This window comes from Agelaius tricolor, unplaced genomic scaffold (genome assembly GCF_023055355.1).
Source record: "Agelaius tricolor isolate 1412-34295 unplaced genomic scaffold, bAgeTri1.0.p SCAF_22, whole genome shotgun sequence".
Taxonomy (NCBI): domain Eukaryota; kingdom Metazoa; phylum Chordata; class Aves; order Passeriformes; family Icteridae; genus Agelaius; species Agelaius tricolor.
The window spans coordinates 3,813,076-3,833,885 of NW_027269282.1; the positions used below are offsets into that span (position 1 = coordinate 3,813,076).

Below are 20,810 nucleotides of genomic sequence, written 5' to 3' on the forward strand. Positions count from 1 at the left end.
TTTTCTGAACATTTCTGAATGCTATTTCCTTCACTCGGGTTTTTTTCCAGAATTTTTTTTTCTTTCAAACCTCATGAAGAGCCCTTCATGAAACAGGCTCAGGGAGGAGGAGCAGGGGAAAAATACTGGCAAGAAAACCTGAAGCAAACTGACCCAATCAAGGTGGACATGACACAGGAACAGAAGTGGAGCAAAGCCCATGCTTCAGCTTGCCCAGCTCTGTCAGAGAAAGAGGGGCTATGCAGAGGGACCTTCAGGCTCAAAGGAGGCAGGTTTTCCTGAATACCCCAGCTACCTAAAGGCTAGATCTGTGGCCCCAAGAGCCTGGCAGGTCTCCTCTGTAGGAGAGCTAGTCCCATAGGTCACTGGAGGAGGGCCACTTATCCATCCCATCTCAAAGCAGGTGAATATGACTGAAATGACAACTCCCCTGTGGAGAAAGGCAGGGTTCTTCTGGCAAAGGCAAATGAGGGTGCTGAGGAGAGATGGGAGCTCTCACTTATGTGAGACAGGAAAGGGGGACGTGGGTGTGCAGCAGGGAGCACAAGCTGCCAAGTGGAATGTACTGAGCAGCCTAACTCCAAGTGACAGCCTTGCGAGGGCAGCCGCGGGAGCAGCCCGGGGCGCCGGGAGGGAGTGGAAAACAAATTGAGCTGACATGAATGCAGGAAGTGGAAAAGCACTGCGAGAGCATGAACTCTTTCCTTTTACATTTTGGTAGGTTGTGAGAAGGCTAAATAGAAAACATATTTTTAAAACTAACATACTGCAAGCCCACTTCAGGATTCTGAAGACAGAACTTAATGGCAACTCAGCCAATTCCCAATTCAGATGAGACCTTGTTAAGATTCAATCTTTGTGGTACCAGAGGTTTCCTTTCAAATTTATCTCATTTCACAGATATAGCATATAGAAATGGAATATATCTCTCCAATATTAAAAGCCAGGCCATCTGTCTAAGCAGACAGATGGTCTTTTTAGTGGCATGACTTCTTCCTGGTTGGAGTGCAGTAATGCTTAGAGTCTCTACTGACATCTGGCTATGGTGTGAAAGCCAACCTTTCCACTCTTAGCCAAACACATGAAGTTACTGCCCATGGCCACCCCACATCCTGACTGTGTTAGCATTCTTTCCCTCATTCCCCTGTACACCTTCTCCATCTCTGTCCTTATACAGTTCATCAACAGATATTTTTCCAGCTGTTTTGTGTTCTGCTGGTCCTTCTGTGTTCCTCCTCCAGCTCCCAGAGCTTAATGCACATACAGACATCTCACTGGTTTTCAGAATTTTCATCAATTTTCTCTGTCCTTTTTTTTATTATCAACAGGCCACTAAAATCATTATTATCACCAGAATCACAGGTTTGGGTTTCCTTGTCATTGCCTTGTTCCCATCTGTGCTAACTGTTGCACAGCCACCAAGGGACAGGCAACAATATAATGGAGCATTTAAACTCTAGACAGAAGATAAAGCACAGGTGATAAAGCCCCTTTCTCTGCCCACTGCCACAGTTTTTACAGTTATGCTGGAGTTCATTACTTGCTTCCTAATATTTTCAAGCCAACACCCTTATGGCCCCCCCTCAGGAAACTCATCAGTCCTTAGTAAAATTTTTCATGAACATCCACAAATCCACTTTTGGCTGTTCTGCAAAGCCCACCTGAACTGTCTCCAATGGCAGGACACGATACAAACCAGCTATTAGTGGCTGTCCCTCATCAGAAGTGGGAGAAAGTATTAAATATAACACAAAGATGATGCTGGCCACCATTCACAAACCTAAGGGTAGTTGCAGTATTTGCTCATCTGCAATAGCAAGGAAGAATGAAAAGAGATAAACACTTCCAAGAGAGATATTCAAAACACCTCACTTAGATGCTTAAAATACTCTGTAGCAGATGGCATAGAGTCTCCCTTTATGAGAAGAAGGTCTTTGTCCTGAAATCCTAATAAATTCCTATGGAAAAGGCAACCAAAATGTGGGAGGGAATAAACAGATGTCTGGGGAAGCAAGGCACAGAGGAAATACATGACTTGCCCAAGTCACATAGGAAATTGGAGATAGACCCAAAAATTGAATCAAGATTCTCCTGAGATTCAGCCCTGTGTTTGAACCACAAGTCCATCCCTGAAAGCTAATTAATTAACTCTCCCAGGCTCATCTCTTGCCAGACAGAACTACTCCTCAGTTAACCACTTCACAACATATGGTAAGTATTGAACTAAACAGCATCTTTGGAATAAAATACCTTGGCAGCTATTTCATGAAGATTAAGTACATTCATCTTAGAATGCAAGTGGTATAAACAAGAAAAACAAAACCCTGGGATTAGATGGAATTTCATTGCTTTCCTCCCTCCTCATTATTTACAGCTGCCTCACAAAAAATGCGAAGAAATTTGGAGTCCTTTTGAAAAACCACCTGGAGTGTACTGTCAGTAGAGGGATGGTTTTGTCTGGCTCACCCTGTGCTTCAACCAGATTCCTTCCTAACCTCCTTAGCCCACAACTTAGCTGCTGTGTACTTCTGTATTAATTCTCACTTAGTTTAGGTTTAAAGACCCAATGCACAGAGCACACAGCACTGCACTCACAGGCTGGGGACTGTGCTGTCGCTCTGGGAAATAGCAGATCCCATTTTGCCAATGAGCTGGAACATACATCATTGCTGAGTCCTGAGCTACTGCTGGAGACATTTATGCTGAGAAGCAGCAGTGGGAAAGCATTAGTATCTGCTGTGCAGCAAGGATGGGAGCTACACTACATGTACAATGGACTATGAAGAATTCACTTATCTGTGCCATAAGGAAAAGCAGGATTGTGTCAGGAACAGTTATGTCTAGAAGGAAAAGGAGCAATTGACATAAGGAGGTAAAACTAGTGATGCAGGGGTGGCTGAAGAGGTGAGTGGAGTTTGTGAAGTGTTTTAAATGCTAAGCTGTGTCACACTGACAAGGAACAGAATTGCCTCAGAGCAGGGGAAAATTCCTTTTCTCCTCATTTTTCCTCAGTAGAAAACCCTTGGATCCCTGACATTTCCAGGAATGTAAACTTAGAGTGCTTGTGCTTCAAAAACTTTCCTACCACTCCAAACTTCTGTGGTTTATTCTCTAAAATTTCTAGAATTCTTTCATTCCATATTCTGCCTTCATCCTCCCCACCATTAGGCATGAACCTCTGATGGGATTTTTAAATAGCTTGTCTCTCTTGCAGAATTGCTATTTCACTTTGTGGTTTGGTATATTTTCTGACTTCTATCAATCCCTTTCTATGGCAGGCAGACTGTCTGTTCCTGTAAAACCTAAGGAGTAAGTTTAATTCAGATTGCAGCTATTTGCTTTCTTTCAAATTTGCAAGTTGACCACCAGAGACTCTGCATGCTCAGCTAAAGTTTCCTGCCCCTCTGCCATTCCAAAAGCTGGTGAAACCTAACCATGGAGGAGTGCTCACACAATGAAAGAGGCCTCTTGCCTGTTTTACCCAATGTTAGGGGAAGAGGAAAAATCAACATGGCTAAATATTATTCTGGCCTTATCACAGGGCAGTGCTGATAAAATACTTTCCATTCTCCTGAAAGGACAAAGACTGAGATACGAGGTTAAAGTGCATTGAGGATTTGCCCCTCAGCACCCTGAAATCACAGAACAATTCCTACACTCCAGCTCAAGTCACAGAGCACTTAAGAAATGTAAACAGCATGACAAACATCTACTGAGCTTACCCAGGTGGAAGTAATTCTCAGAGCAAGTACATGGTTGCACAGAGTACAAAATAAAAACAAACTAAATTTAAATAGTGGTTTGTGCACAGTGGAGCTCCCAGGATGGAAATGCAATCCCCAGAGAACCATGAGCTTCTCTAGGTCAGTTCTCACTGATTTGTGTCCCTACAAGTGCCCACACCTTCTGCTCCTCCTCTTGACCCTTTGCCTGGCTTGTTCAGATTTATCTCCCTCAAAGGAACCCAGCTTGTTCAGGTATATCTGGTCTAATTTTAAATGAAGTTTACTTTATTTTCTGCCCATGGATATAGTAGCAGATCCAGTATGGAAGGGGAGGCTTAAAGGGACCAAAACTCTCTCTCCCCCCATAAGAACCATCCATTTCTACTTCACACACAGATATATGACCCCTTCCATTATAAAATGGGCAACTACAATGGCAGGTGTAGCCTTGTATATAAAATATCCAATTCCTGCACTTAGAGGCTCACTTATAACCAGAGTGGCAAGTCAGACTTTGCATGATCCCTGCACAAAAATACCAGGAAAGCAGTTTCCGAACTCTAACTTCAAATTTATGGGAAAAAAAAATAAAGTCTAGTTTTATTATTTTACTTGCCTATGTGTTGTTTTTTTTGTTCTTCTTCCTTGCTAGTCCCCGAGGATATTATACTATCATATCATATAATAAAAATCTTAGTTTCTGATTAAATTGGTTATAATTTGAGGCCAAAATGTTGACCTTTTTTAACTGAATATGTTCACTTCAGTTAAAACTAGATTATACAATCTATTTGAAACACAAAGGCTTCTTTACCTAGTCCCTTCCAAAGATATGTCTGCAAAGTTTTTTGGATGCCATCTTTTTTGGTTTTCACCACATGGAAACATCTAATAAAAATTCACTTAGTTACAATATTTAAAAATTTGAAAGAAGAAAACAAACCCAAAAGAATTTAGTAATGCTCTGAAATAACTCTTCTGTCTTACCCCCAGTCTTTCCTATTCATTTTTTCCAAATTGGACAGAAAATGAAGGACTTTCATTTTGGCTGAATCAAAAAAATCAATTATTTGAGCAGCTTCAAATATTTATTCTTTGCTCTTTCAATAGTGCATGACATTCAGTTAAGAGATTAGTGTAGCATTCAGCTACAAAATATAATGCTGATTCAGATTCTAATGCCTCAAAATGAGAAAACTTTTTTTTTTTTAGATGCAGAACAACATGCAAGTACAGGACAGGAGCAGTAAGATCAATCTAAATAGTGTCCCTGATTCTGCCCGGAACCATATTAGAATTAGTATAATATGAAAGTTATTGAGAATCCCGAATACAGGGGTTCTGAGTATTATCCCACTACTGTGAATAGATTGCATCAGCTGAAAAATATGTCAAGATCAGTTTAGGCTCTCTAACTTCATAGAGGTCTCCAATTCTATTCACATTATTTATATTTCACTCTCCCTCTTGGAAACTGTTTGCATATAATGATGATTAAAAACATAGCTATATGTGGATCTATATCAGTAAGTACAGAGATGGATACAATTTACACCAACACAAAGCTGTACATATATTTGGATGAATGTGTCGATTCTCACTTATGAGCTCAAAGAGAAAATGATGAATATTAATAAATATTAATGCCAAGCGAGCAGCCTGAAAGCAATCCCAGCTCTCTTTTCCTTTCAGCCTGTTTCCAGTTACTGTGCCTCAGAGTTCTGAGCTACAGCAGCTCTTGCCTCCCATCTAGTGTCCAGAGAACCGACTGCCAGACACAGCATCCAGCTTCCCCTGCTCTTCCAGGGACACAGCACTTCTGCAGAAGGCAGCTGATCCACAATTTCTTCCAGAAATTAAATTAAATTAACCTAAATTACAATGCAACAACCCCTGGCAGCCCAAGCCTGAAGCACTGCACTCCATGAGATACACTGCATAGAGAGGGGAGCTGCCCTGTGTTGTGTTACCTGGTAGAAAAAGGATTGTTCTGGGGTATTACCAACCCCCAAATTCCCCCATCAGGTACTTACTAGGAGACAGTGAATGGGATTTCCCCTCAGATCCGTGTGCGGAGCCTGCAACAAACTCCAGTCTCTCCCTTTATTGTAGGTGATGAAAGTTTTCACTTGGTTGTCAATCTTCTTGTTAGCCAAGAACATTCCCTTTATCCCTGCTACCTAGGAAAAATTGACATGGCTGAAAAATAGATCAAGTCCATGCAGGTTCTGTGCATGTCCTTTTTTCTCTGTCAAACCCACCAGGGCTCTGATGGCTCTGTCAGTGTGGTCAGTGTCAGGGCCAGAATTGCCAGTGTACATCAAAGGCAAGCTGGAGTGCTGGGGAAGAGACAGAGCCCTCATAGGTGCAAAGATGACAAATGGGAAAGAAATACTATTTCAGAATCATCATGGGAACATGGCAAGATGTCAGTAGTATTATCTGTAAAGTCACAACCTCTCAACTGTGTAGACATCCTTCCCCCTGAAAGATGAAACATGCACAGGCAATTATTTTTCTCTTGCACAGCAGCAGCAGCAGGAAACAGCAGCAATTTTGGCCTTGTGAAGAAAACAGCAACACACACACATAAACTTGCATTTCAATGTTTCTATTCTCATCCAGCCTTCTTCAGACATTTCATCTAAGGATCTCAATGTGTTTCAAAACAATAATTATCAGTGTTTCAATGGGATAACTTGGGGCACAGAGGTATTTTTGTTACAATTTTGTGTTTTGAGGAAACAAAAGCACTGGGGACTCAATCAAGGCCGTACAGAATGCCAGTTACAGAGCTGGCAATGAGGTCTTCATCCTTTCACTTTTTCCTGGTGTTTTACCCAACAGTTTAAATCCACAGACCTGCAGGAGGATTTTTCAAAGACATGATGCTAACAGATTCACACTGGAACCAAGCCTAAAAGTATCTTAGTGAGGAGAAAAAAGAGTCAACCTCAAACCACAACTCACACTGCAGAATGTTCCCATCTTCTCAGCACACTGAAAATCAATAGCCCAATAGCTGCTGCAGCTTGAGAATGAATTTGTTAGGCTGTCATTCTGCAATCTGAGTGCTGCAATAAAAAGGGAAGTGAAATCAGGAGAAGGAGGGGATAAATGAGAAACTTTTTGGTTTCCAGCAAGTCTGTTCAGTCATCCACCTCACCTCTGCTCATGATGTAGAATTAGCAGACAGAATCATTCATTGAGAGTTTTTATTCACAGAGATTAAATGACATAGCATGGCAAACAGTTACACAGCAGATTCAGAGCTTTTTACAGCTCAACCCATTTAATTATGTGGCTGGATTTGGATGCTACAGCTACCAGTGAACAGGACCTTATTGCACTTTAAATCACATGCTGTGAAACTACTTATGTACAGTGCTTTGGTACAGCACAGTGATGTACTCAGTCATTCAAATAGCACCTTCCTGAATTTCATTTGAAGTTCACAAAGACTTTGATATGGCTGGCTATAAAGGGCAATAGTCTTTAAATTAAATAGTTAACTAATTCATTGTTGATATAAGCAGAAAAAAGATAACCTTTTCAATTTCTCAGCTGGATTGTTTGATCCCATCCAACTAAGTATTCAGAATTTCTTTGTTTTAGTAGAAAGGCACCCTGAAAAGACAAGGGTACTCCTGTCTCACTGTGACATTGTATGAATAGACACGGATGGAAAAATAACATATTTCTGCCTTTACTACCAGAGGCTAGAGCCTATAGTTGCAGTTGTACTTTGCTTTGCTGCTGTCCCAAAATTGTTCTATTATATAGTCCCTGTGAAATGCTGGCCATAAATGATTAAAGAACACTTTATATATTGAGCAATAAAAGTGCTCTGAAATCCTGTTGGTTTTTTTTATCTTTTTATGATTCTAGTCATGCGCTGGGACTCAAAATCCTTTCTTGAGAAAGCAAAGTTATTCTGTCAGTCTTGGACAGCTTTATCTTAAAAAAAAAGACTGCACACACATGCTTGGGTACTCTCAGAAGGAAGAGACAGACCAATTGCCCATACACAACCCTGGCACACATAGGGAGCTGTTCAGCCCTGCTGCTCACACAGTCATTGCAGAGAAACACCCAGGCAAGCAAGTGCATGACTACCAGTGGACAGAGAGAAAAGCACTCCATCAGCTTCCCCACAGGAATTGCAGAATCCTCACCACCCTGAATGCATTGTGATTCTAATGCTGCTCTACAGCTTCAGAAAGATCCATACAAGACACTTGGGCACACAACTCTTAAGACATTTTTCACTCCCCATTACCACCTTCATACATTGAACATCTCAGCCAACATTCATGCTGCTAGAAAAAGTAAGTTCCAGAGTGACAGGCACATATACCATAGCTATAGACACACCTCCTCACAGTCTGTTATCACCTCAGTCATGGATTGTCACAGGCAGGACTGTATTGCTGTGGACCATTCCAACACAGCCTGGGCACACACAGGCACTAGAAAGGGCACTCAGACACAGTGGTCAGTGATTTAGCTCTTTCCTCACTTTAGGATGTGGTCACTAGGACAGCCTTTTTGTGAACTCAAGGAGACACTATGAAAGAATTTTTATTTCTTTGTACCCAGTCCAATTCCCTGCTTCACAGCATTGAGCAGATTTATTCTTGATTTAGAATCAACTTAGGAATTACACACACAAACATGTACACTGCAACCAGAACTTCAAACATGCACACAGACACCTGCACCTTAAACAGGCCTTTCTCTGTCATCTTCTCTAATGATGATGCTTTTTTAAATATAGTGCTGCCACCAGAGAAGGACTCATTTGGCAATCTCTCCACTTTTAATTTATCTATGGATTTTTCTCCTTCTCTTGCCTTCCTCTCCATTTTCCCCTAGATCACTATAACAATCTGACTCAGAGAACCATGCTGGCTGGCTCTCTGTTCTCTTCCAGCAAGAACATCAAACTGAAAGGAAGGTTTGTGCCAGGTTCCATGTCAGCCAATATTCCCTCTATCTAGATACTCAGCAGATATGATGCTGTAAGTGTGATTCCATCAATTTCAATCCAGGTTGCTGTGTGGTGTCAGATGAATAAAACAAAACAAAAGATTTTCTTTACCCCTGGGGTGTAGGACACCTTTACATAATGCAGTAAAGCTGCTTCCCCAGCTGACAGTAATAAGAGGCAACAGTTTTTCCATGGGCTGCCAGCACTGCAGAGAGATTAATGGTAAAAAATGTCCAAATGACTGAAATGGCAGTGCCCATCCTCCTCCAGTCCACTGCACTAACTCTTGAGATCTCTGGACAATTCAAGGTGGTTTCCAAGTAGAGGGCAGCTGAAGGAAAGCTACAGAGCAGAGCTAATACTGAGACACTGATGGGGAAGTGCAAGAAGCATCTTCATCTTCAAAGGCACTCAGATCCACTTTATGACCTTTATTCTAAATGGTCAGAAAATACCCTGGAGGAGACCTGAAAACAGAACCTGACCCTCAGAATGGCAGCTGAGAATTGAATTTCTCCTCAGCTGAGTGCTTGTTCCAGAGGGAAAACAGGCAGGAGAGCAAGAGATGGACAAGGGCGCATTAGAAGTCCTACTGTTAAGATCAATTGTCATAGATGCCAAGGCAAATTGGCCTTTTTACCGTGAGCTTAAGCAAAGCACACTTGTTCAGAAAAAGGCTCAGGGTAAAGAGGGGATCAAATGAGGTATGAGAGTTTCCATGCACATGGGATAGCCCAAGAGGGCATATCTATAACCACTTAAGTTCCCAGAATAGTCCAAGCTGAGAAGGGTGACCAGGACAGCTGAAAACAGCAGTCTCTTCTAAAACAAGAGATTAGGTTGCCAGAAATGCAGCAAATATTGGAGAATGATACTATTGAGACTGTTGGGAGCTTTCAGAGCCATAGAGCCAACATGGGTCCAAGCAGGATTTTGGCTGACAAAAAGAGTTCCTCTCAGCAACTGAATGAACTATTCCACAACTTTTTCCTATGCATCAAAGAGCCATGAGCTGTTCCTCACCTGAGAACCCACTGGTGAATACAGCAGTAAATCTAGGAGGGGTAAAACTCTGTATTTAGTCATTTGTTGACTTTGCTGTTCATATGCATTTTATGATACTGATGTGCAAGGAGGGAATTGGCATCTTGTGAGCTCCTGAGATAGCAGTGAGATATTTGGAGTTATGACATACCTCATAGAGGTCAATCATCACATTCCCCTCCAGCCCTTGACTACTCTTGACATTTTCCAAGGCCAGGGTGAAGTAGACCCCTCGGGTGTCGGAGATGTACAGATTGTACGTGTCGTTCTGGTTCCACTCTTGAACAGCTGCAAACACCTGATTCTCATCTGTGCTGATAACATGCATGTCCTGGGGAAAGAAAAGAGAGGCATGTTACTTGGGGGAGCTCTGTGCTGCCATTTCCAATGGCACCAAAGAAATTGGGGAGGAGCAAGGGATATATTTAGGCTGGAGTTTAATGGGGAACTCAGTATGGCATTTTACTGTGGCATTTTACTGTTTTCTTGTCCACAGCCACTGTAAGCAAGTAATTCCATCCATGAATATTTTACACCAGCTCTCTTCTGCCAATTTTCAAAGTAGTTGAGGTGTTAATTGAACATTTACATTGGCACTACAGCATTAAACAGCAGCACTTTCACTCCCCTTACCAACACCTTCATTTTAATGAATATTTTGTCTAGGGAATAGGAGGGGTTGTTTATTTGTTGGGTTTTTTTCTGTTTAGCATCTGAGTGATTCCACTCATGAGTATGGAATCACAGATAATAATAATAATGTAGGAGTTTAAAAAAAGAAGAAGAAGAAAAAAAAATGACCATCTGAAACATCTGTTTCTTGCCCAGCATTCAGAAGGCAAATATGCTCAGGACCTGATACAAGTAGGAGCTAATGAGGGAACATCTGCTGCTATCTACTGTTTCTAATGACAATGTGGGCTGGAGCCAAGGCCCTGGACCACTATACTAAACAGCACACCCCAAGAAATAAAACAAAAAAACAACCTTAATCCTCACTAGATATAGAGAACAGATATGTAGTTAGATCACTAGCACTATGAGTGAGGTTTTGTTCTACTCTGCTTCTCTGTGTTACAGCAGGCAGGAAGCAATGATAAGGTTGCATAAGTGAAGAAAAACCAGGAACTATTGAACCTGATCTCATCTTTCAATGCCTGGAGAAATTATTACCCATTTTATTTTATTTTCCATTACAATGGAAAAAGCCACCAAGAGAGAGATCGTTATAATGAAATTCCCAGGCTCTATCTGCCCAGCACGGGCACCCTGAGTTCTTTGGTGCCATTAAAATCTGTAGAGGTAGGAAAAGAAATGAAGATTTCTGAGCACCAGGTGATTCCCAGAAGACTCAGCTGTTCAGTCTGTTTTGGGCAGATATCCCAAAGTTATTCTGCTTCCATGAATCTCAGCCAGGACTTTCTATATGCAAAACCGAGAACTTTATCAGAAAATATACTCTTTGGAAGCAGATGCTCCTTCTCCCTTCTGCTAATAATAGTCTTTGAAAATTGAGTGTCTGGTGGCTTTTTAGGGAGGATTAATACTTCCAGATGAAGTCTTGTAATTTAAAAATAAAAAAGTAATATAATGAAGAAATTTGATCTATAAATTTGAAAGTGGATTCACCATGGAGTAACGATTCACAACAGTTGCTTGTTCATCCAGATCCAGATCTGAATACAGAGTGGATGAATATGCACTTGATTTACTTTCTTCTTTGCACTGGAGAAAATCATGTCCCAGAAGATGGGCTCGATTTGTGAAGGAACAGATTGGCTTAATTCCCGAGGCAATAGGAAAAGTAATGTAAGTCCCACTGAGTCCTACTAATTTTGGTGGTGAACAGACATCCTCTGAGCTCCAGCTGTGCCAGGAGGAGTTACAGCCACAGCTGTTTGTCTGTGGCTCCTCTTTTCAGACTGTCACCCTGGTTCAATCTGCTGGTAGATCTACACCAGCAGGTGTTCCCAGTGTGCTCCAGGCAACATTGGCTAGCACAGCTCTAATCACAAGTGTTAATTTCTGCATATGGGTACACATGGGCAGGCTTCTGCATTTAAACATAGACAGAAACTAAAACTTGCTTTGCCTGGTGAATGTACTTTTTCATTACCTTACCACTTCATTCAATAGTTTTGTAAAAACTGGGGGAGATGGGTAAAAAGATACTTTAATCAACACCAGAGAAAACTAAAGACAATTTTACAAGTGCTGAAGAAGCAAATGAGTTAATTTATTCAATAGATGCTTCCTGCATTTGATCAGAGCATGCTGTAAGATGGAAGTCTAAAGAAGATTCCAGTAAGGCTTAAGTAATTTAAGCCTAGGGAAGCAGAGACTGAGATAGAATTGGCATAATATACGTAATGCAGAAAGTCAAAAAAGATAGCATTCCAACTGTGTGCCTTTGGGGATAAATTAACTATTCCTCTTAATATGGCCTTGTCCAATAGATGCAGCAATGATGCACAGCTTTGATAGAAAAGGATTAGTAAATGGGCATCAAACAGATCTTGGACCAGCATCTGGAATTTCTTCATTTCCACACTGGGAAAATTAAAATTAATCAGCATATCGTATTATGTATGGTTTTTTTCAGGATGGGGATTAATTTCTTGGGGGGGAGGAATAATAATATTATAAGGAATAATAATAAAATAAGGAATAATAATAAGACAGCCTTCATCTTGATATAGCACAAGCTCCTTACAGAGATGGAAGAGGACAGGAATGTGAAGCAAGACACCTGTCTCAAACAGTCATCATCACCTTTAGGGGCCCCCTTGCATTTGTCTACTGGGAGCCTGAGCTTTTTTCTCTATGTTCCAGAACATACTGGAAGTACATTAATATGCAGTTCTACTATCTGTCCCTTTTGCCTTTTCAAAGACAAAAGTAACACATGATGCTGTGCATGGGTTTGATCAGGTGTCTCCTCAAATGACTGAAAGCCAAGGCTTTCTGAATTACTGAACAATTGCCCCTTTTGCACTTGGTCAGGGAACTTTTTTTCCTGGCATGGTAAGTAGGGATGTGTAATGCCAGTTTTATTCTGCCAGCTCAGTTGGTCAGAGCATAGGGATAATAACAACAAGGTTGTGGGATCACTCCCCAGTGGGTCCTTTACTTAAGAGCTGGACTTGATAATCCTTGTGGGTCCCCTCCAACTCAGAATATTCTGTGAAATGTCTGTGAAGATGCTGGCTCTTGCCTCTGCCTTCTGTAAAATTACTGGGGCTGTCAGCTCTTTTAAGGTCTATATTTAAGGTCTGTATTCTTATTTATTCATTTCTGTTATTTCTTCTTCCATCAGGATGTACATCCTGAGGTTGAAAGCAGGAGATGAATTTAAAACAGAGGTATCAGATGCACCCATTCCATCACTATGCAACCCAATACCAGTTAAGACAGGTGTTTTAAAAGAGAAACTGCTTGACTTGCTTCAATATTCTCAAATGTCTGCCCAGTGCATTGGTATAAACTGGAGTAAATGCACCCTGTGTGCACTACAGTGTGTGACACAGCCCATATTGTAGTGCTGTGGTACAGAACAGGCAGCATCACAGATCAACATCACTGCAGCAATTAAGAGGTCTCAATAAAGGCTATTTACAGGATTAACACAACCTGTATGCACATATGCAGGCATCTGCTTGAATGGAACAGATTTTCAAGTTTATTTATTTAGGCTTTTAATCAAAGTAGCTACAAGGCTGCTAATGTCAACAAGAATAATATTTTAGTTTGATTTGCTGTAGGCCATCCTGCCTGAGCAGCAGCATCACCTGCCAAGGCTGCCTGCCTCCAGCTCAGGAGGAGTGACACACAGACACAAAAAGCTTGATATTTCCATCTTCAATTCCAGAAGTCACTTAGTACTGTTTACCATACTTGGCCCCTCTTTCTTAGGCTGAAGGAGATGAAAGAGAATTTGGGCATAAAAGAAGCTGTATGTTCCAATTCCTTGAATAATATAACTCTCTGTGCATTTTTCATAGAAGTGACTATTTTGCTTTGATGGCAGCTTCCTAGACAGCCACAGTTCCACTGCAGCTCCTTCCAAGCCAAATACAGCTCTCCAGACTTTGAAGATATTCTGAGATTGTGACAAAGCATCTTTCTTTGGGTCAAATAACATGAATATATTGCTCCAATTCCTGTTCTCTGGAACACATTGTAATTTAACTCTAGCACATTTTCCCTGGGTTTCCAGTGAAGTCTTTGAGAAGGTGAACAAAACTTAAGTGTGGGCTAAAGGAAAAAATAAGTTTAAAAAAAACAGTGTCTCTACAGATGGTCTGAATTGGCTGTAAATAAAAATTTTTATTTGGCTTTTACAATAATCATGCTAAAATGCAACTCTGTTGCTAAGAGCTCTTTCAAATGACACCTATTTAAATCTGATGTGAATTTACAGAGTATTTTCACTTGCTTGGGCAGGAAGTTTCAAAGTATCTTAAAATGTGGCTGAAAATTTTGAGACAGACCACAGATCTCTTGTGCAAGAGCTAAGATCTCATGGCTTCTGGTGAGGTCCTCACTGTCCTTCAAGCTGGTTTCCAGTGCTGTGAACAGGAGCAAAGGCTCCAAGAGCAGCCTAGGGAAGCTGAGGCACCAAAGGGCTGGGTTTGAACTGCAGTCTGTTTAAATGAAGGCCACCCAGGAAATCCACTATAAACAAGTCTGTTGGGTTGAGGAATCAAAGACAGCCAGTCATGAAATTAGCCAAGTTATCCCTTTGAACATTTCTACCACAAAATCTGACCTTGCTTTTTCTTTTCTTTTTTCTTTTGACAATCCCTGCTTAGTTTCTGGGAATGCATTTGTCTTCTGATGTTAGACCTCATATAGAATCCATAAGATCATTTGCTACCTTTCAGCTTAAATCTCATTTAAGACAGACTATATCAAGAATGAAAAGGCCAAAAAAAAAGTCCTCTGTCTTTGTTAAGAGCCCATTAGGATACCAGCTGCAAATTGGTGGTTTCTTCAAAATGAAGCTAACATTTTATACAGGTCTTTCAAAAAATTCAGCTTTAGAAGGCAGAAATACCCTTTCAATCTCCAATGCTAATTCACCATTGTTAATTAGTCTGGAGACAGAGCAGGCACACAGAGACATCTTTCTGCTTGGTTCCCATTAAAATCTACTAATGAGGCAAGGCACAAAAAGCAACCCATACAAGACAGTGACAGGAGAGGGGAATTTTAAGACCAAAAAAAAAAAACAAAAAGAGAGAGAGAGAATCCCCTCCAAAACTTAATTAATTAAGCATAAAGACATATAGAAATGGTAATTGATGTGGGCTGTGGTATCTGTCTACATTTCATGCTCATGTCCTTGACTAGCCAAAGCGCTGACTTTTGGTTTTAATCCTTTCTTGCTTGCAAAAGTTCTGTTAAGGAAGAACACTGTTTTCACTCACTGCATGTCATCTTGCAGTTACTTGTGTTGGACTCAGGATCTTCTGTGCAACCCAAATACCTGTAGGCTCATATGGGGACTCTAGCAGCAGCAACTTACCTTGGGCAGGGAGTACTTTGGCAGCTTCATCTGTGCAAACGGGCTTCTCCTATAAGAAACGTAATAATGTGGTCTTCCTCCTGATGTCAGCTATGAGAGAAGCAGGAAAGTTATCATCAGGTTGGTTTTTTTTTTTTGGTTTTTTTTTTCTTTCTTTGTTTGTTTGTTGTTTTTGTTTTGTTTTGGTTTTTACCAGAAAGAATATCAAACAAAAGCTGTTAAGAGAAATACCACTGTGTGGTGGCAATAGCTTAAACTGCAGCGCTGTTACAGCTGAGGAATAAACATTGATCCATCTGACAGGGGCTGAAAAAGAAAGCAAGAGGAATCCCATTTTCAGCAAAGAGAAACAAAGGCTAGAATCTTGTGTGAAAACTTGTGAATAGTGAAGTCTTGACTTCAGCTGGGCCATTGTGTCACCTCCTGATAGCAGAGCTCTCCTGTGCCTTACAGAACGCTCTCTGTCTGTTCTTTGCTATCTGTAGGCTGTTGATTACACCAGCAGATTGGCAGACATGAGGCTTGACTTTTATTTCTGCTTCCAGCTTTGGTTCCTGTGTGGCCCTGGACAAGCCATCATAGGTATCTGCTACGAGACCAGCTGAATATTCACAGGTAGGGAGGGCAGGAGAAGCTCGGTCGATTTGGTATTTTTGTGAATCTGGTCATATATTTAAGTGCATAAATACTGATGGCAGATCTTGAAAATGCTGGGTTAGAGCAATGTGAGGTATCATTTTCTACCACCTATTAAAGGAGGGAAAAAAGAAAGAAAAAAGCTGTCAATTTTTTCTGGCTTCCAGTGCTGCTGAAGTATAATCAATGTTTGTAAAGTACTTTGAAATCCTTGGATGAAAGATACTGAAGAACAAATATTCCAAGGGATTCTCCGTGCAGAACTTTGCTTTAATTGCTTGATACCTGAGCTTATCAAGACTTTTCTTTAGTAGTAAGTGTTTTAAAATGCACTGCAGTAGTTTAAAATGCAAGATACACAGAGGCCAGGTTCATACCAGATTAAGTAAAATAAGGACTATTTCTCATTTTAAAGCTCTTCAACATTTTTTTTAAGGGAACTGGGCAAAAGTTAGGGGAAGGAAGGCCAGAAATATTTTTTAATGAGAGAGTGTGAGTTTGTAAATAGAACAAGTTTAGTGGGAAAATAAACTCCCATTCCTTTATCCTACTGCTTTTAAGCCTACTAATTAATTCCAAATGGCTTAGTTGCAGAAAAGCCAGATGGAGATCAAGGAAAGAAGGGAAGGCCAGAAGGAGGGTGTTCATCCATTCCTCCAAGCATACACAGCCTGGCATAGGGTCATTCCTCCTTTGAAGAACAGAAAAGTAACACCAGCTCCAGCATCAGCCAGGAGGGCTAAAGAGAAACACTCCAGCTCCTGTGTCAGTCAAGGCACAAACACAGAGCCACTCTGGAGTGAGAGAGTGTGGCTGAACAGTGAAACACACCCCTGTTTTCCCTGCCTCATAAACATTTCCCTTTTGCCTCAGACACACTAGGCACAAAAGCTGTTCTGAAGCATACATGCCAGATTTATTTGTGGATTATTTAGACTGTTGTTTAAGACTGAGTTCATTAACTGAAGCCAATTAGCAATCAACTAACCCAATGTAAAATATAAATTCTCTCTCTTCCCTCCACTCACAAGCATGCTAAAATACAAACTGCCTGGAAGCCCAGCTTAGTGCTAGTGATCTCCAGCTCACCTCCACATTCCCTACAATTCTGTTGTTATTTTTCTCCTCTTCAGCTGATATTAAATGGACACTGGCAGCAGCCTAATGAAACCCACGGTGGTTCAAATCTATTCACCAGCTCTCACCTGGAACACAGCCTGGCTGAGCACATCCCATCTTCTGCCATTTCACTATAATCACAACTGAGGCATAACAATAAAGCCTGATTACTCCTTTGGTGCTTTCCCTGACTCCCTCCCTTCTTTCTTATTTCCCTCTTACACTCAAAAAGCTTTGGTCTACTCCCCTGTAATAGCAGGTGAGTGACACACACTTCCAGCTGGGGGGTAAAAGCTGTAATTCCAGAGTGCTGATGAGATTGCAAGGAGTGGCACAGAGCACTCCAGCACACAGAGAACATACTTCAGGCAGGAACTCTGCAGCCCTACAGCAACAGGAAACTAGAGCTTAAAGGAACACAGTTAGCATTGTAACAAACTCCTCCAACCCACTCAGGGCCTTTATGGATCCAGTGTTGTCTGAGCAGTTGCAAACTAACACACATGCACACACATGCAAAGGAATGCAAGAAAAACTAATAGAAGACAGAATAATATAATATAAAGTAGTAGAATACATAAGAGAGGAGGGTGTTCTGCACCTGAACAAAGACATAATCACCCTGGACGATCAGGGAGTTATGGTCAATGTAGCCTGGAAAGGGTTTGCTGCGAGTGGCTTCACTGCAGTTCTGCATCTTGCAGGTGATGTACTGAGCATCTGAAAGGAAAAGAACAAAAATGATACACTTGAGACCCTGATTGCAGATTCTTCCTACTGTCACAAACCTGTTTGCTGAGGTGGCACTTTTGCTTCCCAGATCCATGTGAAGTGAATTGACACCATCCATTCAACACCACACAACCCTTCTTTCCCCTACATCCTTCATAAATCCTTGATTACTTTCTTCCTTTAATAGCCTTCCTTCTTTACCTGCCTCAACCTCCCATTATTTCTTTCATTCTGCCCTAGATCAGATGTCAGAGCCATGCATTTTTACCAAGGGAGAACCTTCTATGATGCATCTCTGTATTTCCTACAGCACTTACACTCTGTAGAGTATTCAGATCAACTTGGAAAGTACCTAAGACCAACACCTGTTCAGGGCTTTTACCTACTTTGCTGGTGACAGCATAGGTAGATGCACTCTGGCAGACCTGAGCAATCATTCCACACTCTCTTGTAACTAGAAGTCTTAGCAGCTTCAAATTAAATGGCTAAATGCAGCCATCCATTTCACAGCCATGCCAGCCATCTCATCCACTGTCACTATGTGGGATGTCCCCACCTCCTCTTCTGAAGCACTGCAAGGTGCCAATCTCATAATCTGTCACCTGAGGAAAAACAATTTGAATTTCTTCATGGGGACAATTTACCCTAGAATACAGAACCAGATTCTCAATACTCTTCCAGATTCATTAAGAATTTGCACTTTGTTTTATGACAAACCTGATCAACACAAAGAACAATTTTGGCTTTTTAACATTAGTACTTACATGATAGAAACACTACATTGCATTTAATGTTAGAAGTACTTCTAATCATTTTCCTTGGAGAGACCCCTTCTTTGATATAATTACCACCTTGAGATCAGAGAAATAGCATTTTACACTGAAATAGAAATGGCTGGAATTTTACCATCTTGTATTTAATCTTGGTTTTAATTAAAATCTATCAGCTGACATTTCTTTCCTTGCTTCTAAGGGCTGTTGACTTCTGTTGGAAACTGACACGCAGGGTAACGAACCTTCAGGAAAGTTCAATGAAGGATGATTCTTTTTCTCCGGCATTTGCAGGGTTCTTGGAATATACTAAGTGCTATGTATTATTAGTTGCTGCTGTTTATAACATTTTATGCTTTTGCAGCTCACTGCAAAGCATTAATGAGCACAGCCTGGGCAGCATGATCGAAATGTATTTCCCTTCAGAGGGACATGATTTTTTCCACATTAGCCACGAGAGGGCAGGGAACGACATAATTCCCAGCCTGCTCATTCTTGTGAGCTCAGAAAAGTTCCCTTTCAGAGCCTTTCAGCCCTCTGCTCCTCTGCAGCCAGGAAAAGGGGGACAGGGGGACACATACCACCCAAGAGTGCTGTGTGGTCAGCACGTCCCCTCCTTGTCCTAACAGTGCTGAAAGGTCACAATAAGGTCTCCTTGGACCCTTCTCTTCTCCAGGCTGAGCAAGCCCAGCTGTGTCAGCCTCCACATGCAGACATGTTTCAGCCCTTGATCATCTTTGTGGCCTCCTCTGGACTTGCTCCAACAGTTCCATGGCTCTACTGTGCTGAGGGCTCCAGAGCTGCACACAGAACTCCAGGAGGGGTCTCCCACTCGGCCACAACAAAGTTCCTGGGTGAAATATGTGCCAATCCTGGGCTTCAGCAAAGCAGCCTCAGTTGAAATGGTCCTATACTGCCACCTGAGCTGTAAAAAGTCTGGGGGATTAAGGAATCTCCTCCACAAGAGATTTTAAAGAGCACGCCAGGTTGACATCCATTAGAGGAGACTGAGGTTTTTTGGATTGTGCTTTAATGGAGGAATGGGGACTATCCCTATTTCTGCTGTGATCACAGGAGTCTGTGCAGCAGTGATTGTATCATTGATGAAGATTTACCAAGGCAATTCCTGTGAACTTTTACAGTGCAATTCTCCATGGCTTCAATTCTAAAATGCCAGTAATAACTACTAAAGGGCAGAGCACTGAAATTGCTTAAGCTAATCTCCCAAACAGCCAAACACTGAGATGTGCACAACAGGAAAAGCTCCTTTTGCTACAGGAGACAGGAAGAAGGAAAAGCAGGCTTCTTGCAGTGCCTGGTTCTCACTTTTTTTCCTAGGGGAAGATTTTCTGTGTTCACATTAACTCAAGGATTTTTTCCATTTCATTCTCGCGGACATTTCATGTGACTTCATTGGCAGAGGTTTGTAATTTAGCATTAATTAATGTCAATTAATGTATTCAGTTGCTAAGCTCTGGAATTAATTTCATTAGTTTTCTCGCACAGATGTTTTCCCTGCCATAGGTAATTAGGACATTATGCTTTTCATTTCCAGAACCCTCACCTCCAACAACAGCTGCTGTTTTTAATATACAACAACAAAGTCACACTGTGCCTGGAGAGAAGAACATAGCAACTCCCAGCTCTTACACCCCCAGATGCATTCATTTTTGACAGGTTTAGACACCCAGAGTAGGAATCTTCTCAGGGAACAGCAGCTATTTCTAAAGAGGAAGCAAGAAAAGTCACAGAACACAACGGAAGAGACATCTTGTAAGGGAAATCTCTGACAAAATTGATCTGTTTCAGTGGTGAAAGAGAATTGCAAAAGCTAACACAGAAAATGTTAAGAGCCAGGGGGACGCTGTGTCATGAAATATTTTAGTTTTTTCCATTTATCTTGAGCACCATGTGCGTATGTTCTCAACGTAAACGGATCCAACCAGTCCCAGAGACATTTCTCGGCTCAGCTGGTGGAGAAGGAAGGTTATTGGTGGTTACTGGAGGCTGGTTGGCCTCTGAAAAAGTAAACAGGAGAGTTTTAGATCCCTTCCTAAAGCAGTGTGACTTTCTTCAGGATATTTTGTTGACAAGTGCTTTTTTTGGATTAAATATCAAACCCTGACATCCACTGCTTCCTAGTGTAAGCTTGCAGTTATGTCTTCTCAAAACCCTTTCAGATCACAGGGAGAGTCAGAGAAAATGGTCACTCTACTCTGCAAATGCATAACTTATATTTTTCTTGTCTTTAGTTCACTGAGGAATGT

General features: G+C 41.3%; 1 protein-coding gene across 3 annotated transcripts in view; it reads right to left on the reverse strand.

Moving 5' to 3' along the window:
- SORCS1 (sortilin related VPS10 domain containing receptor 1) overlaps positions 1 to 20,810 on the reverse strand; it is a 260,557-nt gene that overhangs the window by 52,700 nt on the left and 187,047 nt on the right. For all 3 annotated transcript variants that reach the window (XM_071446302.1, XM_071446300.1, XM_071446301.1), the window contains exons 7-10: positions 17,643 to 17,761; positions 15,287 to 15,376; positions 9,911 to 10,090; positions 5,759 to 5,905 (exon numbers count right to left, since the gene is read on the reverse strand). In XM_071446302.1, coding sequence (XP_071302403.1) covers positions 5,759 to 5,905; positions 9,911 to 10,090; positions 15,287 to 15,376; positions 17,643 to 17,761 — 536 coding nt within the window. The remainder of the gene's footprint in view (positions 1 to 5,758; positions 5,906 to 9,910; positions 10,091 to 15,286; positions 15,377 to 17,642; positions 17,762 to 20,810) is intronic.